The following is a 22,143-nucleotide window of genomic DNA, read 5'->3' on the forward strand; positions in this document are numbered from 1 at the left end:
GAATTTGTGGGTTTAGTCCTCTCAATACAAAAGGCGAGGGCCAGCCTAATGTCTAACAAGTGAAGCTGTCGTTCCTCAGAGTTTTTGTGAGGTTTCAGGAAGAAGACTGTTAGGAAAATGACCTGGTTGTTATGGAATTGTGACATCACCTTTGGTAGGAAGGCCTGATGGGGGCGCAGTTGGACCTTGTCCTTGCAGAAGAACGCCGTGTAAGGTGGGACTGAAATAAGGGCTTTGATCTCAGAGACCCTTCTGGACAAGGTGATTGCCACCAGGAAGGTGACCTTCCAAGAGAGAAACATCAGGGAGAATGATGCTAATGGCTTGAAGAGGAGACCCATGAACTTCAACAGAACCAGGTTTAAGTCCCATTGGGGAGGTCAGCTCGTGTATCTGAGGGCAGAGTCTTCCCAGCCCCTTGAGAAACTGGACCGTCACCTCGTTGGAGAACACTGACCTGCTGTTCACTGGAGTGTGGAAGGCTGATATGACTACCAAATGCACTTTAAAAGATGAGAGGGCCAGGCCCGCTATTTTAGGTGGAGCAAGTAGTCCAAGATAGACTGAAGGGAAGATCGAGATGGAGCGAGAGTATATTCAGAAGCAACAAAAGAAACACTTCCACTTGGCCAAATAGGCAGCCCTGGTGGAAGGCTTTCTACTGCCGAGCAAGATGTGCTAAACCTGTTCCAAACAGGCCTGTTCTTTAGGCTTCAGCTGTGCAGCATCCATGCAGTGAGGTGAGATTTGGGTGAAGTAACTGGCCATGGTATTCTGAAACCAGGTCCAGATAGAGTGGGAACAAGAGTGGAGCTGCCATGGAGAGATCCAGGAGCATGCCGAACCAGTGCTGGCATAGCCATGATGGTGCTATCAGAATAACTCTTGCCTTGTCCTGTTTGATTTTTAGGAGGACCTTGTGAACCAAGAGGATTGCGGGAAAGATGTACAGGAGGTGGTCTATCCACAAGAGTAGGAAGGTGTTGAAAAGGAAGCCTGGGTTGTGTCTGCCCAGTAAACAAAACTGAAGGCATTTCTTTTTCTGCCTCATGGTGAACAGGTTCACCTGGGAAGGCCCCCATCTTTGGAAGATGAATCTGGTAATCTATGGGTAAAGGACCATTCATGATGGGAGGAGAAGTATCTGCTGAGGTGCTCCGTCAATATATTCCTGGCTCCTGGCAGACATGATGTCTCGAGATGGAGTGCTTTGCGCAGAAGTCCCACAGACAGATGGCCTTCTGACCCAAGGCCAAAGATCAAGCCCCTCTCTGCTTGTTGACATAAAACATCGCTGCAATACTGTCTGTCAGGACTTGTACCACCTCACCTGAGATCTGGGGGAGGAACATCTGGCACGTTAAGCATACCTCCCTGAGCAACCTGATGTTTATGTGTAGGGAGACTACTTCCTGGGACCAGAGGCCCTGACTCCTGACATTGTTAAGGTGGGCACCCCACCCTAGGTCCAACATGTCTGAGATTAAGATTACTGATGGTTGAGGGGTTACAAAGGGTACCCCCATCATCACTGATCTTGGGTCTTTCCACCAGCTTAGGGAGGCGAGGACCAGGGAGGGACCATGAGCACTGAGTCCAAATGGTGTCTGCTCAGGGAGTAAACTGATGCTAGTCACATCTGGAGGTGCCTGAGACACTGCCTTGCATGCTGAACCACATAAACACAAGCCACCATGTGACCCAGAAGCTTGAGGCACATCCAAACTATCGTGATTGGGTAGGCCATGACCTTAGATATCAGATCTGACATAGTCTGGAATTGGGTGGAGTTGAGCACTGTTCCAGTAAATTCTATTCTCTGAACCAGGAAAGGGGTTGACGTCTGCTTATTTATCAGCAGGCCCAGAGCTCCAAAGGTGGCTTGGACTATGCTGATGCTGTTCTGTACTGGGGCCTGCAACCGACTTTTGATCAGCCAGTTGTCGAGGTACGGGTAGACTTGTATGTCTTGCCACTTGAGGAAGGCTGCTACAACCACCATACACTATGTGAAAATCTGTAGGGCTGCCGATAGGCCAAAGGGGAGGGCAATCAATTGGTAGTGGTGTTGACCAACTACTAACCTGAGAAATCTTGTGCGGCCACAGAAGATAGAACTGTGAAAGTATGTGTCCTTTAAGACCTGGGTGGTGTACCAGTCTCCTGGATCCAGGGAGGGAATGATGGAGGCCAGGAAGACCATGAGAAACCTTAGTTTATTGAGATATCTGTTGAGGTGATGCAGGTCCAAGATGGGCAGGGCCTCCTTTGTCCTTTGGGATTAGGAAATGCCAGGAGTAAAACCCCTTCCCTCTCAAGTCTTGAGGAACTTCCTCCATGGCCCACATACATAGGAGAGATTGCACCTCCTAGATGAGGATTTGCTTGTGAGAAGGAGGAGGAGGGAGGAGATGAGGGACCCAAAGGTCCGATGTTATGAACGATCATGCCGGGCTGAAGGGTGACAGATGGTCCAAAAATAAAAGGGGAAGTGAATCTGAAATGGTGACTGATACAGCACCATTGGGTGCACCTTCAAAAGGCCTGCATGGGCCTGCCAGAGTATCTCTGAGATCCCGACTTGAAGGCTGATGTAGAGGGAAGTGGCTGTCGCCATTTATAACCTCTCCCTTTTCTTTTGTAGGGCTTCTGTCTTGGAGGCCCCAAGAACTGAGGAGGCTACTGGGGCCTGCAGTGCTTCCTGGAAGCTGATAGGCAAAGGCCTAAGGAGCACACGGTGGCCCTCAAGTCCTTCAGGCCATGCAGTCTTATGTCCATCTGCACTGAGAAAAGAGAGGAGTCTTAAAAGAGGAGTTCCTGGATGGATCGTTGGACCTCGTGAGGAAGGCAGGAGAATTAGAACCAAGAACAGTGCCTCATGGTGACCTTGGAGGCCACTGTCCTGCTGGCAAGTCAGCAGTGTCCAGAGTTGCCAGGAGAGAGGTCCTGGTTACATTCTTAACCTCTTCCAAGAGGGCTTTGAGCTCTTGCTTTGACTCTTGGGGCAGAGAGTCTTTGAATTTAGTCAGGGAGTCCCATGGATTAAAATCATATCTCCCCAGCAAAGCATACTGGTTGGAGACACAGTAACTCCTCACTTAATGTTGTAGTGATGTTCCTGAAAAATGTGACTTTATGCAAAATGATGTTAAGTTAATCCAATTTCCCATAAGAATTAATGTAAATGGGGGGAGGGGGAAGGTTAGATTCCCTGGAAATTTTTTTCACCAGACAAAAGACATTATGTACATATACAATATAAGTTTTAAACAATTTTAAACAAACAGTTTAATATTGTACACAGCTATGAATGATTGCAAAGCTTGGTTGAGGTGGTGAATTCAGAGGGTGGATATTTCCCAGGGAATGCCTTGGTGCTAAATGATGAACTAGCACTCGGCTGAGCCCTCAAGGGTTAAAATGCTGTTGTTAATGTAGCCTCACACTCTACAAGGCAGCACAGACTGAGGCAAGAGGGAGGAAACACAATAGATGCAGCGCAGTAGCCCTTCCCTGCAAAAACGGAACAAGATGATGAGCCCACGCTATCCAGCTGGTGCGCGCCACTCTCTCCTCCTGACAGCACACCCACGGCTGCACAGGTGCTGACTTTCCAAAGTGCTGGGGGTGAGTGCATGAGTGAGAGAGAGACATGCATTGCCCCTTTAAGTATGCTGACCTCAGTTCAAGTACACTCCCTTTTAAGCCGATCAGCCAGTTCAGACAGAAAGCAACAGCTTCCAGCAAGCTCCCTCCTTTCTGTCCCTGAGCCCTGTCCCCCTCCTCTGTTTTGTGCAGAGGGAATACGGAGCAGGGGGACATCCTGATATCAGCACCCCTCTCCCCCCTCCGCCAGTAAACAGGAAGCTCCTGGGAGCAGCTCCAAGGCAGAGGGCAGGCCAGGAGCAGCATGGCAGTGGGGGGAGGGCCACCTGAACTGCTGCTGGGCAGCTGTCGAGCCACACACCTTACAGGGAATTTAGGGGAGCTGATGGGGAAAGGGAGCTGCCGGCTCCTCCTGGTTCTAATCCCCACAAGGAGGGGCTGTTCTTCCAGAGAATCCTGCAAGGAGTGGACAAAGCAGGCAGCTGTCAAATGATGTTATAAGGGAGCACTGCGCAACTTTAAATGAGCTTGTTCACTAATAGATCTGCAACTTAACAATGAAACAACCTTAACCAGGACAATGTTAAGTGAGGAGTTACTGAATGTAGTTGAAGGCTACCCGTCTAATAAACGTTTCTTCCAAACAGGTCTAGTCTCTTAGCAGCTTTTTGTTTCAGGGCAGCACTCGACTGGCCCTGCCTGTCCTTTTTGTTTGCTGCAGATACCACCAGAGACACTGGAGGGGATGGGGGTGAGTACAGGTATTCAAACCCACTTGCTGGCACATAGTACTTCTTTTCTGCCCTCTTTGGGGGGATAGGCAAAGAAGAGGGAGTTTGCCACAAGGCCTCGATCGGTCCCATCTGTGCCTTGTTGCTGGGCCGGGCCACCTTGGATGAAGCTGCTGCAGCCAGGGTATCAACCAGGCTCTGTTATGTCTCACTGAGCTCCTCAATTTCCAGGCCTAGGTTTCCAGAGACCCACTTCAGAAGGTCTGATGGGCCCTGAAGTCATACTGTGGAAGCATTCTGTGGGATCCATGGTGGCCTTGTTTGTGGAGGATCAGGAGGAAGCTTGCACCAGAGGAGGGTCTCTTTTCTCTTCCTCAACTAGGTCCACCGGAACCATCTCCTGGACGTCTGCATTGGAGTTGAGGTCCACTGCCAAGCGAGAAAGAGTGGTAGCCCATCTCTCAGAAACCACCGAGTAGGTATGAGAGAGGACCCAGTAATGGGGGAAACTCCTAGAGGTTCCAGTAAGGCTGTTGCATTGGCCAGTAACTGCACCTAAGTCCGATGGCACATATGCTTGGTACCGGTGGTAGGCTTTCGACGGCACATAAGGGTCCCCTTTGGACTCTGAAGAGGAGTTTTCTCTTGGCGGCCACAGTGGAGCGATACCTGCTGGGATTCAGGGGACCAGTGATGCACAGGAGATCAGGAAGCTGGGATCAGGGAAGGTGCCTGATGCTCCTTATCCCCCCCTGCTTCCAGATGCTGGAGCTGACAGGCATCCCATTGGGGTTGGCAGGACTGGCAGAGAAAGTAGGTCCATAGCCAGCTGGAAAGCCTCTGGACTACTGGCACCATGGTGGCTTCCTGGTGTTGGTGGAGGGCACTGCACAGGACTCAGAGTCCTGGGCAGAGTCAGTGGTGCCAACACAAGCCCAGAAGCAGAAGAGTGGCCCAGCACAGGTCTCACTATGCTTTCTTCCCCTCGCTTATCTCTCTTCTGCACCAGTGATTACCCTCCATTGGTGTTCTGCTTCTTGTGCTTCTTCCTTGGCACCAGAGAATTGGTGAATGGTGCTGGGAAGAGCTCAGTGCCGAGGAAGCGCTTCGCATCAACACCCAGGTATGCAGTGCTGAATCAGAGCAGCATGGTTCTGAGCCTGGTCTGAGGACAACTTCCATGAGGAAAGTCTTCAGCCTGATGTCTCTGTCCTTCTTAGTGAGGGGTCTGAAGTCCCAACAGATCTGGCACTTGTTCCTCACGTGGGTTTTCCCCAAGCACTTCAGACACCTGGAGTGAGAGTCACTTACAGACGTAGGTTTACCACAGGAGGCACAAGGCTTGAAGCATGCCCAGCCCCCGGAACAAAGATGTCTTTCAACGGTAGGAACTAACTATATACACTACCACTACTTGTAAAAACTATATATACAAAACTATATAACAATGATAACTACAAACCCAGGAGGAGTCCAAAAACTACGGGGAAGAAGCCTTGCTGCAACAAGAAGGGTCTTTCCCAGAAATGTCCTGGGCGGTAAGAAGGAACTGAGAGAGTGTGGGGCTGGCAGTGCCCCTTACACTGGCGCATAATCATGTGGCTCCAGAGGGCGTCAGAGTTGGCCTAAGGGATACCACTAAGGGAAAAATCTCCGGCAATGGAAAGGACATGAGCAAGCACTTGTCATCGTTGCTCACCAACAGCCTTTTGGTTTCACATAAGTAAAAATACAGCTACATGGAATGGACATGAGCAAGCACTTGAAGAAGAAACTGTATTTTTACTTATGTGAAACCAAAAGGCTGATGGTGAGCAACGATGACAATAAGAAGAGAAATGTGTAAATCAGCGGAGTTATAAACCTATGGAAAAGAGGGTTCTGCTACGAAAGCTCTACTGTGAGTTACTGTGGGGAAAAAATCCACGACACACAGAGAACTGTCACTTATATTGATAAATTCTCCCTTAAACACTTCTGCACGTTCCCCTGTATTAATAAGCTGCAGAAGTGCTTACCCAGCACTCACGGAGGAGTCTCTCACCTATTTCCTTGGCTTTGTTCCTGTCTGTCTCTGTGATGTTTCTCTCCATATCCATGCCACCTGTTAGCTGTTTCACTGTCTCTAGCATCTCTCGCCGTTGTTCTTCTTGTGCCTGATTGTCTAGCAGCAGCTCTTTATTACTGCTACCCCGCAGGAAGGTGTTTGGACGGGTGACTGAAGATGAGAGTGGTTTGTCATTCTTCTCTCTGCCTGTGCTTCCACGACTAGAAAGTGAAAAAACATTCACATGGAAGGCTCTTATCCTCTTACTGCTAAAAATTTACACTGGACACATTTCCCATAACATTATAAAAGCTGCTGGGTAGCTGTCTCTTATACAGTCTATTGGTTACAGAAAGATATTTTTAATACAGTTCAGCTGTACAGACTGTGGTCAAAATGCAGCCTGTGGATTCCCTCACCTTTAAAACTGTGGTATGGCCCTCAGATGCTTGATCCAAGTGATGAATGCATACATACATGCACACAGGGGAGGGAGAAGGAGAGCATATGTGTCATAGTGCACATCTGAAACAAAACACCCCGAGGATATACCTCACCTCTGTAGGTTTAAAATAAAGTGAACTTTAATGTTAAAGTAATGGCACCATTTCACTGTCAAGCTGCCTGACTGGTAAATTCTTTACCTATACATATATTGAAGTATAATTTCAAAATAGCAAAATGCTAATGCTGGGATTTCTTATGGATAAATCCTAGGAATTATGTTAAAATTTTAATTAATTATTTGGAAAAAGCAAGATTATACTGATGTGGAAAAATGCCAGATCAGACAAAATTATTTATGACAGTTAAGATTAGAGAAGACTGTGGGGAACTTCAGAGGGATTTAGGTGAATGGACAGCCTGATGGCAGATGAAATTAATTGTTGACAAATGCGAAGTTATGCACATTGGAATGAATAATTCGTCAACTTTACATTAAGGTAAACAGTTTATAAAATATAAAGCAGTTAATAAATAATTAATAAATGCTGCAAGTATGTTACAGATATGAGTAGTATGTTTTACAGCTCGTTATAAACATAATGGTAGAACGTGTAATACGTAAGCAACCTACAGACGTGTTGGACTCTATAACCTTCTACAAAAATTAACCAGTTAAAAAATCTATCTTAATAATTTATTAACCCTTCATAAACTATAGTAAAAGCTTTGTTATCCGGCATATTGGGGGATGAGGGGTGCCAGTAAGTCAAAAATTCTGGTTAACTAAGACGGAGGAAGTTCAAGAACAAGGAGGGGGCACAGGACTGGGGTTGGGATGTGGGAAGGGTTTCAGGGTGCTGGATCTGGGCGGCACTCACCCCGGGCGGCTCCCCACAAGTGGCAACATGTCTGGAGAGGCAAGGCCAAGCAGCTGTGCGTGATGCCTCCGCCTGCAGGCACCACCCCCACAGCTCCAATTGGCCGAGATCAATGATCCTAGGTGGAGGCATTGCCAGGTGGCTCTGCACACTGCCTCTGCTCGCCGACACCACCCCTCAGTTCCCATTGGCTGCAGTCCCTGGCCAATGGGAGCTGTGGAACCAGTGCTCGGGGCCGGGGCAGTGCACAGAGGCCCTGTGGCCATTCCTCCACCTAGGAGCACTGACTGCGGCCAATGGGAGCGGTGAGGGGGGTGCTGCGCGTGGAAGTAGCATGCAAAGCTGCCCAGCCGCACCTCTCTGGACATGTCACCACTTACGGGGTGAGTGCCACCAGGATCCGGCACCCCGAAACCACTTCTGCACCCCAACCCCGAGCCCCCTTCCACACCCAAACTCCCTCCCAGAGCCTGCGGCCCCTCCCGAAATGCTGGTTTATAGAGCTTTCCAGTTTGTAAAATGCTGGAGAACAGAGCTTTTCCTCTATTTATCAATGCACCCTTAACATAAAGTGTGACCTTTGGAACAAATGGTACATATAAATAGGTTCTAAATTAATTTTAACCACTCATCACTGAGAGACAGTTCAATGACCATCTTTTCTCTATGTGCGGTGGCAATAAAAGTAGCAAATAAATATTAGGATGCATAAATATTGAAATGACAAATACCATTGGCTGACTAAATCTTACCTAGTTAAGGCCCTGCGAGAGTCTAACTCTGAGGATACAGAAGAAGACATAGACGACACTGGGGGCTGCAGTGCAGAAAATCTGTTCAAACTAGTGGCACCTGGTCGTAAGGACTCTGCAAGAGATTGCAAAAGAAGATGCAGGAAACAGTGATAACTATCCAGGACACAGTGCCAAAAAATAATTTAAACAATCTTCCATGACTCCAGAGTTGATAGCATGGAAAACCTGTGGAAAAGGGCTGGCTTGACTCCATTTTATTTTTGTTTCTCATTATCATCATGGCATGCAGGGCTCATTCCTAACAATGATTTTTTCTGACTCCTAACATTGAATGCATGCCTGATTCTCTTTCTTGGCTGGATTATCACAATGTTTTATTTACTGGATAAGGTGGGGTGCACAGATCTATTGGGATCCTGCATTCTACTCCATTAGCATTCCTGGATGGAAACTCTGGAAAACCAGAGAACTGCTAGAGTTTTGGGGGTTAATTCTCAGCAAGAGTTCAGAGGCAGATCAAGGAGGCAGTATCGGCTGGGTGATAATTAAAAGCACTTGAGCCTATTCAGCCAGCATATACATATATATTCACACACACTGAATACTCAAAGGGACTATACATCTTAAAGAACTCCAGTTACTATAATGTAAATAATCTTTATTGTCCTGCTGCCTTCTGCCCATGCAACTGCAAAGCAGTAAACACAGAAAGAATACTAAATACACTATAGCACCAATATTTCTTCTGAATCCCCTGCTCTGGGGCTTCTGGTCAGCATTAAAGAATCACAGAATATCAGGGCTGGAAGGGACCTCAGGAGATTATCTAGTCCAGCCCCCTGCTCAAAACAGGACCAATCCCCAGACAGATTTTTACCCCGGTTCCCTAAATGGCCCCCTCAAGGGTTGAACTCACAACCCTGGGTTTAGTAGGTCAATGCTTAAACCACAAAGCTATCCCTCCCCACCAGTTGCTCTTGGCATCATCTCCTACTTGCTCTTCCATCTCATGGTAACACCCTTTTATACATGACCAGAAACCAGAGCAGGGCATTCCAAAGAAGTTTTGGTGCTACCCTATATCCTTTTGTATATTGTGCTTAGTATTCTTTCTGTGATTACTACTTTGCAGTTGCATGGGCAGAAGGCAGCAGGACAAGGAAGATTACTTACATTAGAGTAACTGGAGTTCTTCGAGATGTTTAGTCCCTTTGGGCAACCTGCGGCCCATGGGCCACATGTGGTCCCTCAGGGTAATCCACTGGCAGGCCGCAAGGCAGTTTGTTTACACTGACCATCCACAGACGTGGCTGCCTGCAGCTCCCAGTGGCTGTGGTTCGCCGTTCCCAGCCAATAGGAGCTGCGGGAAGTGGCACGGGCCGCAGGTTGCCCATCACTGCTTTGGGTATTCACTGTGGGTGCACATGTGCTCCATGCACCTGAGTCTGGAAATTCTTTAATAGCAGTGTCCATTGGTCTGCACCTGTGCACTACGGTTCCTCCTGCTGTGAACCAAAGGCATAAGTGGAGACAGACTACCTGCCCTTTCAGTTCCTACTCTACCACAAATCATGTTGGAATCCAAAGCAGAGGGGAAGGAGGGTGGGTCACGAACACCCATGGGGACCACACATCTCAAAGAACTCCAGTACTACTCTGAGTGCTGGGCCCTATGACTATTCACTGTGGGTGATTCCCAAGCAGTGCTTTTTTAGAAATAGGGTGTAAGGAGATATTTGGCATCAGTCTATAGGACTGGTGAACCAAATGATGCACCATCTGCCAAGACCTGGGTCGGAGCATAGTGCCTAGTAAGTGTATGGACTGAGCTCCAAGAAGCGGCTCTGCAGATTTCAGAAAGTTGGACACCTTGCAGTGATGCTACTGAGGCAGCATATGCCCTAGTTGAGTGAGTTTTGATATATCACAGAGGAGGAATTTCTGCACCCTGGTAGCAAAGGAGGATGGCAGCCAGAGATGTGTCTCGAGAGTCTTTCAGAACTATGGCCTTGCCCTTCATTCTCTTGGCGAAGGAAACTAACAGTTGCAAGGATCTTCAAAATGGCTTTGTCCAATCCAAGCAGAAAGCCAGGGCTCTTCAAACATGTAGAGCGTATTATCGCCCATTGTTTCTAGTGTTGTGAGGTTTCAGGTAAAATACAAGTTAATGAATTGTTTCATTCAGATGGAAGTTTGACAAGACCTTAGGAACAAACTCAGGATGTAGTCAGAAGGATGCCTTGTCTCTATGAAAGACTGTTTAAGGCATGTCTGCCACAAGGGCACCAAGCTCACCTACATTCTGAGCTAAAGTAATCGCTATTAAAAAGGCCACTTTCACTAATAAATACAGGAAGGAGCATGAAGCAAAGAATTCAAATGGAAGCCACATAAGTGCTGCCAGTACTAAATTTAGATCCCAGGGAGGTATAGGTCAAGATACAGGAAGGAAAGTTCTAACAATACCCGTAAGTAATCAGACTTGTCATGGGGTAAACAAAAATTGAGTAGCTCTCTACAGGATGGTGAAATGCACTGATACCTGCCAGATATTCTCAGAGCACTGCCTGGAAGTCTGGATGGCTTTAGGGAAAGGAGCCAGTCAAGGATACCGGAAATTCTGACTTCTCCGGTGAAAGGTGGTGTTTCTGGCATCATAGGGAAAAATGCTTCCACTTAGCAATGTAATACTTACATGTAGAAGTATCAGAGGGGTAGCCGTGTTAGTCTGGATCTGTGAAAGCAGCAGAGAATCCTGTGGCACCTTATAGACTAACAGAGGTTTTGGAGCGTGAGCTTTCGTGGGTGAATACCCATTCGTCACCCACGAAAGCTCACGCTCCAAAACCTCTGTTAGTCTATAAGGTGCCACAGGATTCTCTGCTGCTTACATGTAGAAGATTTTCTACTATTAAGCAAGATGGATTGCATCTCTTTTGAGCAAGTTCACTCTGAGCCTGTTGCCCTACCAAAACCCAAGCTGTGAGCTGGAAGAAAAGTGAGATGGGATGGTTGGTGCTGCCCTCAATTTTGAGAGAGTAATATGGGAAACGACTGCATGTGAATGCATCTGCAGGTGGTCATTTGCAGGATCACTGCAGTAAACCGAAACAGATGGGGCCACCAGCTACCATGGTGCTATTAGAATTACCATCACTCTGTATTTTCTGGAGAACACATGGTCTGAGGGGAATGGGAGGGAAGGCATATACATTAATGGTTCTGACCATGGGAATAGGAAGGCAACCTGCCTGGAATCCAGACTGTGGCTGTTGCAAAAGCAATAAACTTGGCATTTCTTGTTGTCTTGGGTGTCAAAGAGGCCCCAGGATAGATACCCCCACTGTTGTGAATTTTTTTGGACCACCGAAGAGTGGAGCTCATTCATGGTCCTAGCTAAATGTCTGCTGAGCCTATTTGCCAGGGAATTTGTAACTCCTAGAAGATGTACTGTGGAGAGAGTGATGCTGAGCTGGGTGCATCAGTTTCACAGCTGTACCACTTCTGTGGATAGCGGTGTGGACCTTGCTACATCTTGCTTGTTTATAGTAATTGGAATGGGTTCTAATGCTACTATTTGAAGAAGAGCGTCCATCTCTAGGGCGAGGATACTGTTTGGCCCTCTCATCAATTAAAGTCTATGTGACAGCCATCTCAGCCTTCCACTCTCCTGTTCAAGGTAGATCAGTCTTCTCCCACGGCATGACAGTCAGGTTCCTACAAGCTCTGGAGTGTCTTTATTCCCAAGGTTTACAATAAGGCCAATTCATAGGCTATAGACCCTGCAGCCATTTGCCCACTAGTGGGCCGGTAAGACAGCCCAGCACCGGGGCCAAACGGTGTCCCAGGGCTGGACCTTGATATCCCTTTTTGAGTCCGAGGAGTACTCCCTCTGGGACCAATGGTGTGCCGGTGCCTCCTGCTCGCAGCTATGGCATCAAGGGGAGCAAGATTCATAGAATCATAGAATATCAGGGTTGGAAGGGATCTTCTGAGATCTAGTCCAACCCCCTGCTCAAAGCAGGATCCATCCCCAACTAAATCATCCCAGCCAGGGCTTTGTCAAGCCTGACCTTAAAAACCTCTAAGCAAGGAGATTCCACCACCTCCCTAGGGAACCCATTCCAGTGCTTCACCACCCTCCTAGTGAAGAAGTTTTTCCTAATATCCAACCTAAACCTCCCCCACTGCAACTTGAGACCATTACTCCTTGTTCTGTCATCTGGTACCACTGAGAACAGTCTAGCTCCATCCTTTCTGGAACCCCCTTTCAGGTAGTTGAAAGCAGCTATCAAATCCCCCCTCATTCTACTCTTCCGCAGACTAAATCATCCCAGTTCCCTCAGCCTCTCCTCATAAGTCATGTACTCTAGCCCCCTAATCATTTTTCTTGCCCTTCACTGGACTCTTTCCAATTTTTCCACATCCTCCTTGTAGTGTGGGGCCCAAAACTGGACATTGATGCCAAGGAGCTGAGTCTTGCTGCTGTTGCAGTGACCAGAGTGTAGTCACTGGTGAGGTGTGCCGGGATAGGGGCAGAGGTGGTGGGGATAGGGAGTGGGTTGCCAGGGATTGGTGCTGTGATGCTGACCAGTGTCATGAAGAGGTCCCTCGGTACTGTGGTGACCATGACTGGCTTCGGGGGGAACTGTATCTATCCCTTGGAGCCAGAGACTGGGAATGTGCCACCAGAGACCATGAACTCTGCACTGATGACCACGGGTGTGGACCCGGAGACCGGGCTTGAAGACTGGTGAGGCTCTGGTGAGCAACAACCCCAAATTAGCCACTGGGGAGCTCCATCTATGGCTTGCCCTTAGGGGGAGGGGCCTTTCGTGGCTCTGTCTCCTTAGGGGGAGGGGCGGCACTGGTAGGTCCTTTAAGTCTTTGGCCGTTTGAAAGGCCTCTGGCATCGATGGCACTGTGAGGTGTCTGGGGCCCTTACCACTCCCAGGAGTAGGAGGAGGCTCTCGTATTGGACTTGGAGCTCTAGCCAGAGAGGCTGCACCCTGCAGTCCCGCTGCAGATGGGCAGCCCAGCACAGGTCCTGTGCCCACTTGCAACTTTCTTGGACTTTTCCTGAGATAGAGATCAGCCACGTTCTTGCTGTTTGCCGCTAATGTGTGGATTGCTGATTGGCATGTGTTTGTGGCAAACTGCGCACAACTTGAAACCAGAGGACTGGAGCGTGCCTGTTCCAGGGACAAGTCCCTGAAGGGACCACTAACTAAACTAAGCTAATGTACTAACTACTTAAAACACTATATAACAACTATGTAAACAGAAAACACAACAAAAACTCTAGAAGCACTTTGCGAGATGCAAAGAGGAGGCATTCCAGACATTGTCACAGGTGGTAAGAAGGAATTGAGAGGGTGCAGGGCCGATGGTGCCTAATATACCTGTGCATGAGAGCGGAGCTCCAGGGAGCACCAGAGCTGGCTCTACAGATACTGCCGATGCAAAAATCTCTGGCAGCTGTGCACATGGGCGTGCACACACCTAGCATGGAATCAACATGAGCAACCACTCGAAGAAGAACTGGCAGATTCAGCAGTCTGTGCTACTTCTTTTGTTTGTGAGCCTTGGAATGAACTGCTTCTCCATGGCTGGAACTTTCTTGGGCCTGGAGGAAGACTTACTGCCATGCTTATATGCATGCTTCTGTGCCTCATGACCAAGCGCTGGTACAGGGCATGTAATACTGGTACTGGCCTGAGCCTCCATGGTAGGAGGTGAGCTCCTGGATTTCTCAGGCTGGCATATAGGGGAAGTTCCCCAGCCTGGGTTTGACTGTGGCCTCATGGTGACCTCTGTGAGGTGCTTCTGGAGCCAGAGAGCTCGGCCTTTCTGGGTATGGCTTGAGAAGGGTGAAATGTGGGCTTCTCCCAAACAATAAATGCAGCGTTGGTGCTCCTTGCTGTCCGAGAAAGAGTATGGGCAGGATGCACAGATCTTGAACTCCAGCATCTTCAGCGTAATCCAGTAGCCAAATATGGGTTCTGAAGTGGGTGAAGGTGGTGGTGGTGGGGGGGAATGGCAAAAATGGCATCCCCAAGTCCTTAAAATCTTAAACTACTACTAATATTAAAACTAAAAAAAATTAACTATGTACAATACTAAAAAGTGTTTTTTTTTCAAAGTGCGTCACAGAGAGATGAGTGGAGAGTAGAAGCTCTGACCCAGACCATGCAGCGGTGAGAATGAACTGAGCGTGTGGTCAGTCCACTTTGCTCTTTATTGTCTCAGATGAAACCATGAGGTAGAGCAAGGGCACATGTGTGGACCAACAGACACTACTACTTTCAAATTCTCCGGCTCTAGATGCACGGTGCATGTGTATAACCCTCAGTGGAATACAACCGGGACCATCACTCAGAAAAGAAACTGACAATCTTGTTTAACACTTGTGTGAATCCATACAATTTTAAGAATGTCCACTCCAAACTGTTGGCAGACTTAAGTACAAAGGTATACTCCAATTCATACTTTGCATTCTTTTTTAGACTTATTCATGCTGCTCTTATCTCTTGCATTTACATTTTACACAGCCCAAATCTTTGCTCAGATACTGTAGTATCTATTTGGACATTTAGTCCAAAAATTTTATTACTGCAGAGTTAAGGTTTCCCAGTGGTACCTTGTTCCCTCAAGACTGTGGAGAGTGGCTAAACTTAAACCTCTGAAAACCAGGAACTACAAAGATAAGATTCATGCTGCCCCACAAAGCAACCTGGAGTGGTCAGTAGTCACTGAGGATAGTTCAGTAATGTTGGTGGCACATGTAACAGCCATGAAGGACTATTCTTAAAAACACGCCAATTACTGTGTTGTGTACCACAGATTTGAATTACAACATCCAGCTGTATTCACTGCATTAGGTGCAGCTGTGCTGAATAGTGGAGTGATTAGTTACTGCAAGTTAGCAGGAGTGGTGAATGTTTACCATGAAGGATCAGCCATCGCCTCATTTCAGTGTTGACTTCTGTAGTTAGTCTCAGTAGCACTTCACAGGTGTCTCCTAATCAGGGCTGGCTCCAGACATCAGCATTCCAAGCTGATGCTTGGGGCGGCAATCTTCAAGGGGCAGCAGTCCCTGTTGTTTTGCCCCCAAACAGCGCACCGAATTGCCGCTGTGGACGGCGGGGGCAGTCCGTGTGCCCTTAGGGCGGCACGTGTGTTTCCGCAGTGGCGGCAATTCGGCAGCAGCTTCTATATTTAGCTGTCCATGGTGGCTTCAGCTAAACATAGAAGCTGCCGCGGAAACGCGCCTGCCACCCTAAGGGCTCATGGACTGCCCCAGCCACACGCGGCAGCAATTCAGTTTGCTGCCTGGGGTGGCGAAAACTGTGCAGCCAGTCTGCTCCTAATGAGGAGTTGATGGCATACATGACTTTGGTCTCAAGGCTTAGTGAGAGGTAAATGAAAGCAATGTCTCAGAAAGCTGTGTTTGAATATAAGACTAAGTGTACGTAGCTCCTATTTGCTGTGCCTAACCTAAACCCAAGTTTTACCTCAGCAAATGAAGGTGTTAGACTTTTTCCTACAATGCTCATCTGCAGCATTCCCAAAATGTTTTGTAGCATCTGCCATGGTAGAGCATTAGTACGTGTGTTGTTACATTAGTATGTGTGTTGGGGCATTGGTCAAAGAGAGGAGAGTTAAAGCTGTGTCGCAGGAGTGGCACATACCATAATCCTGTATTTCCTGGTTTTCAGACGTTTAAGTTCAGCCACTCTCTACATCAGGCGCAGGCAAACTTTTTGGCCTGAGAGCCGCATTGGGTTTCAGAAATTGTATGGAGGGCTGGTTAGGGGAGGCTGTGCCTCCCCAGACAGCCAGGCGTGGCCCGGCCACTGCCCCCTATCTGACACCCCCTGTTTCTCTCCCCTGGGACCCCTACCCCATCCACCCCCCTTGCTGTCTATCCCATGATCGCTCCAGGACCCCCCATCCCTAACTGCCCCCTTCTGCCCCATCCAATTCCCCCATCTCCTTTCTGACTGCTCCCCCACCCCAGACCCCTATTCCATCCAACAACCCCTTCTCCCTGACTGCCCCCGGAACCCCCGCCCTCATTCAACCCCCCTGTTTCCCGCCATATGACTGTTCCCACCCCTATCCACACCCCCAGGCTCTGACCACCCCCTGCTCTCTATCCTACCGCCCTCCGCCATTCCCTGTCCCCTTACCATGCAGCCTAGAGCACTGGTGGCTGGCGGCACGGCTGCACTAGGACAGGCAGTCACGCCGTCTGGCTGGACCCAGCTGCGCACCGCGCAGCACAGAGCACTGGGTCAGGCCAGGCTCTGCAGCTGCACTGCCCCAGGAGCTTGCAGCCCCGCTGTCCAGAGCATTGTGCCCATGGCGCAGTGAGCTGAGGCTGCAGGGGAGGGGTCAGAGGGTAGCCTCCCAAGCCAGGAGCCCAGGAGCTGGGCAGAACAGTCCTGCGGGCCATAGTTTGCCCACCTCTGCTCTACATTCTTGAACGGCAAGAGGCACCATTGAGCAACCTTAACTCTCTGTTTCTGGGCAATGAATTTTTCTGCATCCCCATTTACCCCAGCCCTCCCACTCTACTGCTCATGGTTACTTGGCAATGATTATCCAAGCCATAGAATGCACTGGATGTATGCTAGTCCCTTCACTGCCCCTGCTTCATCTCATCTCCCATCTCTGCTTCTCCAGCACAGCTTAGTTTTCCTATCTCAGCCCACCTCCATATGTAGAGAAGGGCATTGGTATGGGACCTGCAGTTGGAGGAGCTAATGCAGGAACAGTGCAAGGACTAGCATGGAGTAGTAGGGACATTTCTTGAAGAAGGGGACAGACATGAGGGAGCATGGATATGGGGAATTTTTAGGGGACAGAGCTAAAATGCCCCAATATCTCCCACAGCACAGCTCTGATGCCCTACCCCACTCTTCCCTGCACTGCTGCCGCACCCCACACATTCTCCCTCATTGCTCATACTTCCTCCACCTACTCGAGACTCCAACACCCCTGCTCTAACTCTTCCAACATTCCCTCTCTCACACACACACATTCCACTCTCTTTGCCTCTCTTCTTGTAAGCTTGGAGGGGTTATGGAGAGGTGATGGGGCTTTGAGGCCTACCTGTACGAGCTGGAGGTCAGAAGGTGAAGGAGAGCATAGATATGAAGTCCCCACCCCAAGTATGGGTATATGGGATGGGGTTCTACAGATCCATTTGCAGGAAAGGAGGCTCAGAGAGGTGTAAAGTGGCCCCCAAAAATGTTCTCGGCCTGTGGGCCTGTGCCATACTCCAAGGAAGCCCCTTCTCAGCTTTCTACCCCATCTCAGCACCATGTACCTGTGCAATGCACTGCACATATTAATTCCCAGCTCCCAATCTGGTCTCAGCACTGAGGGGCTTGTATTGACAGGGGACAAAAATAGCGGGTACGGATGTGGTGAGGTTTGGGGGACAGAGTCCCAACTCTGTATCTCCTACTGCACAGCTCTAATCCTCTTTTTTTCCTCCTCACACTCTCCTGCACTGTTCCAACCTCCCCTATTTTCCTAGAAGCATCAGCATCAGGATAAGAGGGAGCCTGGTATTCCCATCCGCACTGCTGCAGGCAGCATGGGGACGGAGTAGAGTTCTGGTTTCCTTTCCCTGATCAGGGAGCAGTGCAAGGAAGAGCAGCCTGGTGGAATAGCCACAGGATTGAATTGTGGGAGATGGCTCTACTTCCCTTCCTCCAGTTACGTCCTGGGAAGGGAATGTGCCTAACTTTCCTTCCTTAAGGTTCTCTCTGTAAATTCTTCTAATCTCCCAGAGAACAATGGTCCCTTTGAGAACAATCCCTTTATTCGCTGACTACTTCTTTAGAAACCCAGTTCTTTGTTCAAGTCCTAGTCATCAAACTAGGTTTTAAAAAATACAGCATTTGAATGATCCCTTACTCCAATAAGTTGTTTTACAGGAGAGTGTTGGCCTCTTGATAGCTGTGCCAGACACATCCCTAAGGGGAAAAAGTTGGCAAAGGTGCATAACTTCCCTCCTACATCCTCCCAACCCCTCTCCCTCTGCACTGCTCCAACATCCCCCACATTTCCCCTTACTGTTCTGACCCTTCATATTCACGGGCTCTGTATTAAAAAAGTTGGAAGAATCTGAAAATACTATGAGCAGCTCATTTTAAGGGAGCTATGCAATTTGACCAAGGGTACATCTACACTGCAATGTAAGCTCAGGGTTTGAATTCAGGCTCAAGCCTAACCACTTTCCATCCACACACAAATTGCACTAATCCAGGGCTCAGACTCAGGGTCCCACAGGTGGAGGGTCCAAGCCTGAGTCAAGCCAGGACCCAGGGTTCAAGCCCTATTGGTCTGCAATGCAGACACAGCCCCAGTGGACTTGTGCTCTGGGAGTCCACCAAAATTATCCCACAATCCCTTAGGCCAACTGTCTTTGTCCTCTGGACAGTCAAATTTGGTGGACAGTCAAATTTGGTGGACAGTCAAAACACTAGAGTCCCCACATTTTGGGAGGGTGCTACGAAGTCTGAAATATGGGTTGTTGAACTAGGGTCCACACAATACAGCATAGATGCTGGAGCCCCAGGTTGAGACCCAGGGTTCAACAATTCCTAATCTGGGTTTACAAAAGAACCCAGGGCTTCGGGCCTACACCAATAAATCCACAATCCGCTAACTTGGTTCTACTAGTCCTGGCCTTACATTGCAGTGTAGACATACCACAAATGATTTTTTCATCTTCTTCCTATTTAATTAATGGTAATTATCTTGATAACACCTATAAAGTAAAACCAAAGTCCTCTTGTGTATTTTAAAGCAATTTAATATATTGGTTTTAAACCAGAAATTTTGATCTCAGAGCAAAACTTCCAAAAAGAGCTGCTGCAGAACGCAAGCAACATACACAACACATATTCTCTGAAAACTGCCAGGGCCAGGACTCTGACCGACAGTATATTGTTGTAGCTCAGGTTTAATGACCACAGCATATCACGTTGAGCCACCCAGCTTCTGTGACAACAGGTTACCTACAAACTGTCTAGCTGCAACAGAGCCTTAGTCTTGCGGCACATGCTATAATTTAGTGAAAATTTTTACTCCAGATCACTTGTGCTCCAGACTCTTCAAGAAGTTTTAAAACTCTATTGGAGAGATCCATTTTGGGAACTGAATTTGTTCCTAATCTGTTGTGTAATTGTATTTCAATATTATTTGTTTTATGACTATATAAAACACTTTGGCACATATGGTCAGTGCAGCAGAAATCAATCAACCACTAATAATAAAACAGACTCTTTTCTAATTAATAATTGGCCTGAAGAATTTGTTCATTTGTTAAGGTTTTTGAACTTGCTGAAGACTTTAATTAGTTTTTAGGCTGATGGCCCCCACAAAAAGGCAAAACCACAAGATTTTCTCTTCAAGTCTTGTAAAACAATTCAAATGAATGTCTCCAAACAGAAAAGGAAGAGTCTTAACGGGTCCAGGTACTAGTGCCAGGAATCACATGGCCTAGCCTGACATTATATTTTCTTATGTATTAAGGGGCTCCTCTCATGAAAAGGAAGTTGGGTGGGAAAACCAGCCTGCAAATAGCTGATGCCCTTACTATGTGTTACTATTATGCAAAAGACAGTTACCTTTTCTGTAACTGGTGTTCTTCGAGATGTGTTGCTCATGTCTATTCCACAGTAGGTGTGTGTGCTCGTGACGTGCACCAGTGCTGGAAGTTTTTCCGCTAGCAGTACCTGTAGGGGGGGAGCGCCCCCCGTGACTCCTGGAGTGGCGCCTGCCTGGTGCGGTATAAGGGGAGCTGCGCACTCCTCCCACCCTCAGCTCCTTCTTGCCAGACTACTCTGGCAGCAGGAAAGGAGGGCGGGATGTGGAATAGACATAAGCAACACATCTTGAAGAACACCAGTTATGGAAAAGGTAACTGTCCTTTCTTCTTCGAGTGATTGCTCATGTGTATTCCACAGTAGGTGATTCCAAGCTGTATCTGCTGGAGGTGGGTAGGAGTTCGCAAGTTCTCGGAACAGAGTACCGCCCTGCTGAACCTGGCATCATCCCTGATTTGGGAGACTATCACATAGTGTGAGGTGAACGTGTGAACTGAAGACCACGTGGCGGCCCTACAAATGTCCTGAATAGGGACGTGGGCCACAACGGCAGTCGACGAGGCTTGCGCCCGTGTTGAGTGTGCCCTAACATTAGGCGGCGGGGAACACCCATCAGCTCATAACAGGAGTGGATACATGAAGTGATCCAGTTGGACAGCAGCTGAGTGGAAATCGGCTGGCTTCTCGCACGCTCAGCTGAGGTGACAAACAGCTGCGAGGACTTTCTGAATGGCTTGGTTCGCTCGGGGTAGAAAGCCAGAGCCCGCCTCACATCGAGCAGCGTTCCTCATTAGTCATGTGAGGTTTGGGGCAAAGGACTGGTAGAAAAATGTCCTGATCCATGTGGTAGGCGGAGACCACCTTCAGGAGGAACACGGGGCGTGGGTGGAGTTGGACCTTGTCCTTATGAAACACAGTATACGGTGGCTCGGAGGTCAGGGTCCTGAGCTCTGAGACCCGCCTGGCCGATGTGATAGCAACAGGAAGGCCACCTTCCATGAGAAGTGAGACCAGGAACATGTGGCCAGTGGCTCAAATGGGGGCCCCGTAAGCTGAGCCAGTACCAGATTCAGGTCCCACTGCAGGACCAGGGGCTCAGAATACAGGTAAAGCCAGTCCAAACCCTTAAGGAACCAGATGGTCATAGCATGGGAGAACACCGTGTGCCCTTGCACTGGGGGATGGAAAGCTGATATGGCTGTCAGATGCACCCTGACCGACAAGGGCGCCAGGCCATGGGCCCTTAGGCAGAGGAGGTAAGTGAGGATAAGCTAGATCGGGGCGGCCGTTGGGGATACACCTTGGTCCATCACCCACCTAGCAAAACGAGACCACTTTGCCATGTAGGAGTAGCAAGCGGAGGGCCGCCTACTCGCAAGGAGGATGCGTTGGACTGGAGCTGGGCATGTCCTCTCCTTGCCACCTAGCCATTGAGCAGCTATGCCATGAGGTGAACAGCTGCCAAGTTGGGGTGGAGGAGATGGCCCTGGTCCTAAGAAAGTAGGTCCGGGCAGAGTGGCAACAGCCACAGTGGAGCCACTGCCAGGCCCCAGAGGGTCCCATACCAGTGCTCCCTGGGCCACGCTGGGGCAATGAGGAGGACCCTGGCCTCGTCCGTCTTTATTTTCCCTAAGTCCCTGCTGATCAGTGGGAATGGGGGGAAGGCGTATAGGAGTTGGCCAGACCAGGGCAGGAGAAAGGCATCAGAGATAGCGCCCCTCCCCAGGCCCTCCCAGAGCAGAACAGGAGGCATCGTCAGTTCTGTCGAGTCATGAATAGGTCTACCTGAGGAGTTCCCCACCCCGGAAAAGCTGGAAGGCCACTTTCGGGTGTAGGGACCACTCGTGCTGAGAGGAAAAATCCCTGCTCGAGTGATCCGCCCTCACATTCTGGGTGCTTGGTAGGTGAAAGGCTTTTAGGTGGATGTCGTGGGCTATACAGAAGTCCAGTGCAGACTGAGGGCTTCGTGGCAGAGGGCAGAGGATAGAGCCCCACTTTGCCTGTTGATATAGAACATCAAGGCCGTGTTGTCCATGAGAACTCTGACTGCCT

At 48.8% G+C, this 22,143-nt stretch overlaps 1 protein-coding gene across 21 annotated transcripts in view; it reads right to left on the bottom strand.

Moving 5' to 3' along the window:
* The window catches only part of EIF4G3 (eukaryotic translation initiation factor 4 gamma 3), a 499,287-nt gene that overhangs the window by 37,760 nt on the left and 439,384 nt on the right, over positions 1-22,143 (bottom strand). For all 21 annotated transcript variants that reach the window (XR_012654775.1, XM_075060289.1, XM_075060273.1 and 18 more), the window contains 2 exons: positions 8,462-8,576; positions 6,382-6,605 (listed from right to left, as the gene is read on the bottom strand). Coding sequence is in view for 20 of the 21 variants with exons in the window: in XM_075060289.1 (XP_074916390.1) it covers positions 6,382-6,605; positions 8,462-8,576 (339 nt within the window). In the remaining variant the exon portion in view is untranslated. The remainder of the gene's footprint in view (positions 1-6,381; positions 6,606-8,461; positions 8,577-22,143) is intronic.

Source organism: Chelonoidis abingdonii, chromosome 23, assembly GCF_003597395.2.
Source record: "Chelonoidis abingdonii isolate Lonesome George chromosome 23, CheloAbing_2.0, whole genome shotgun sequence".
NCBI lineage: Eukaryota > Metazoa > Chordata > Testudines > Testudinidae > Chelonoidis > Chelonoidis abingdonii.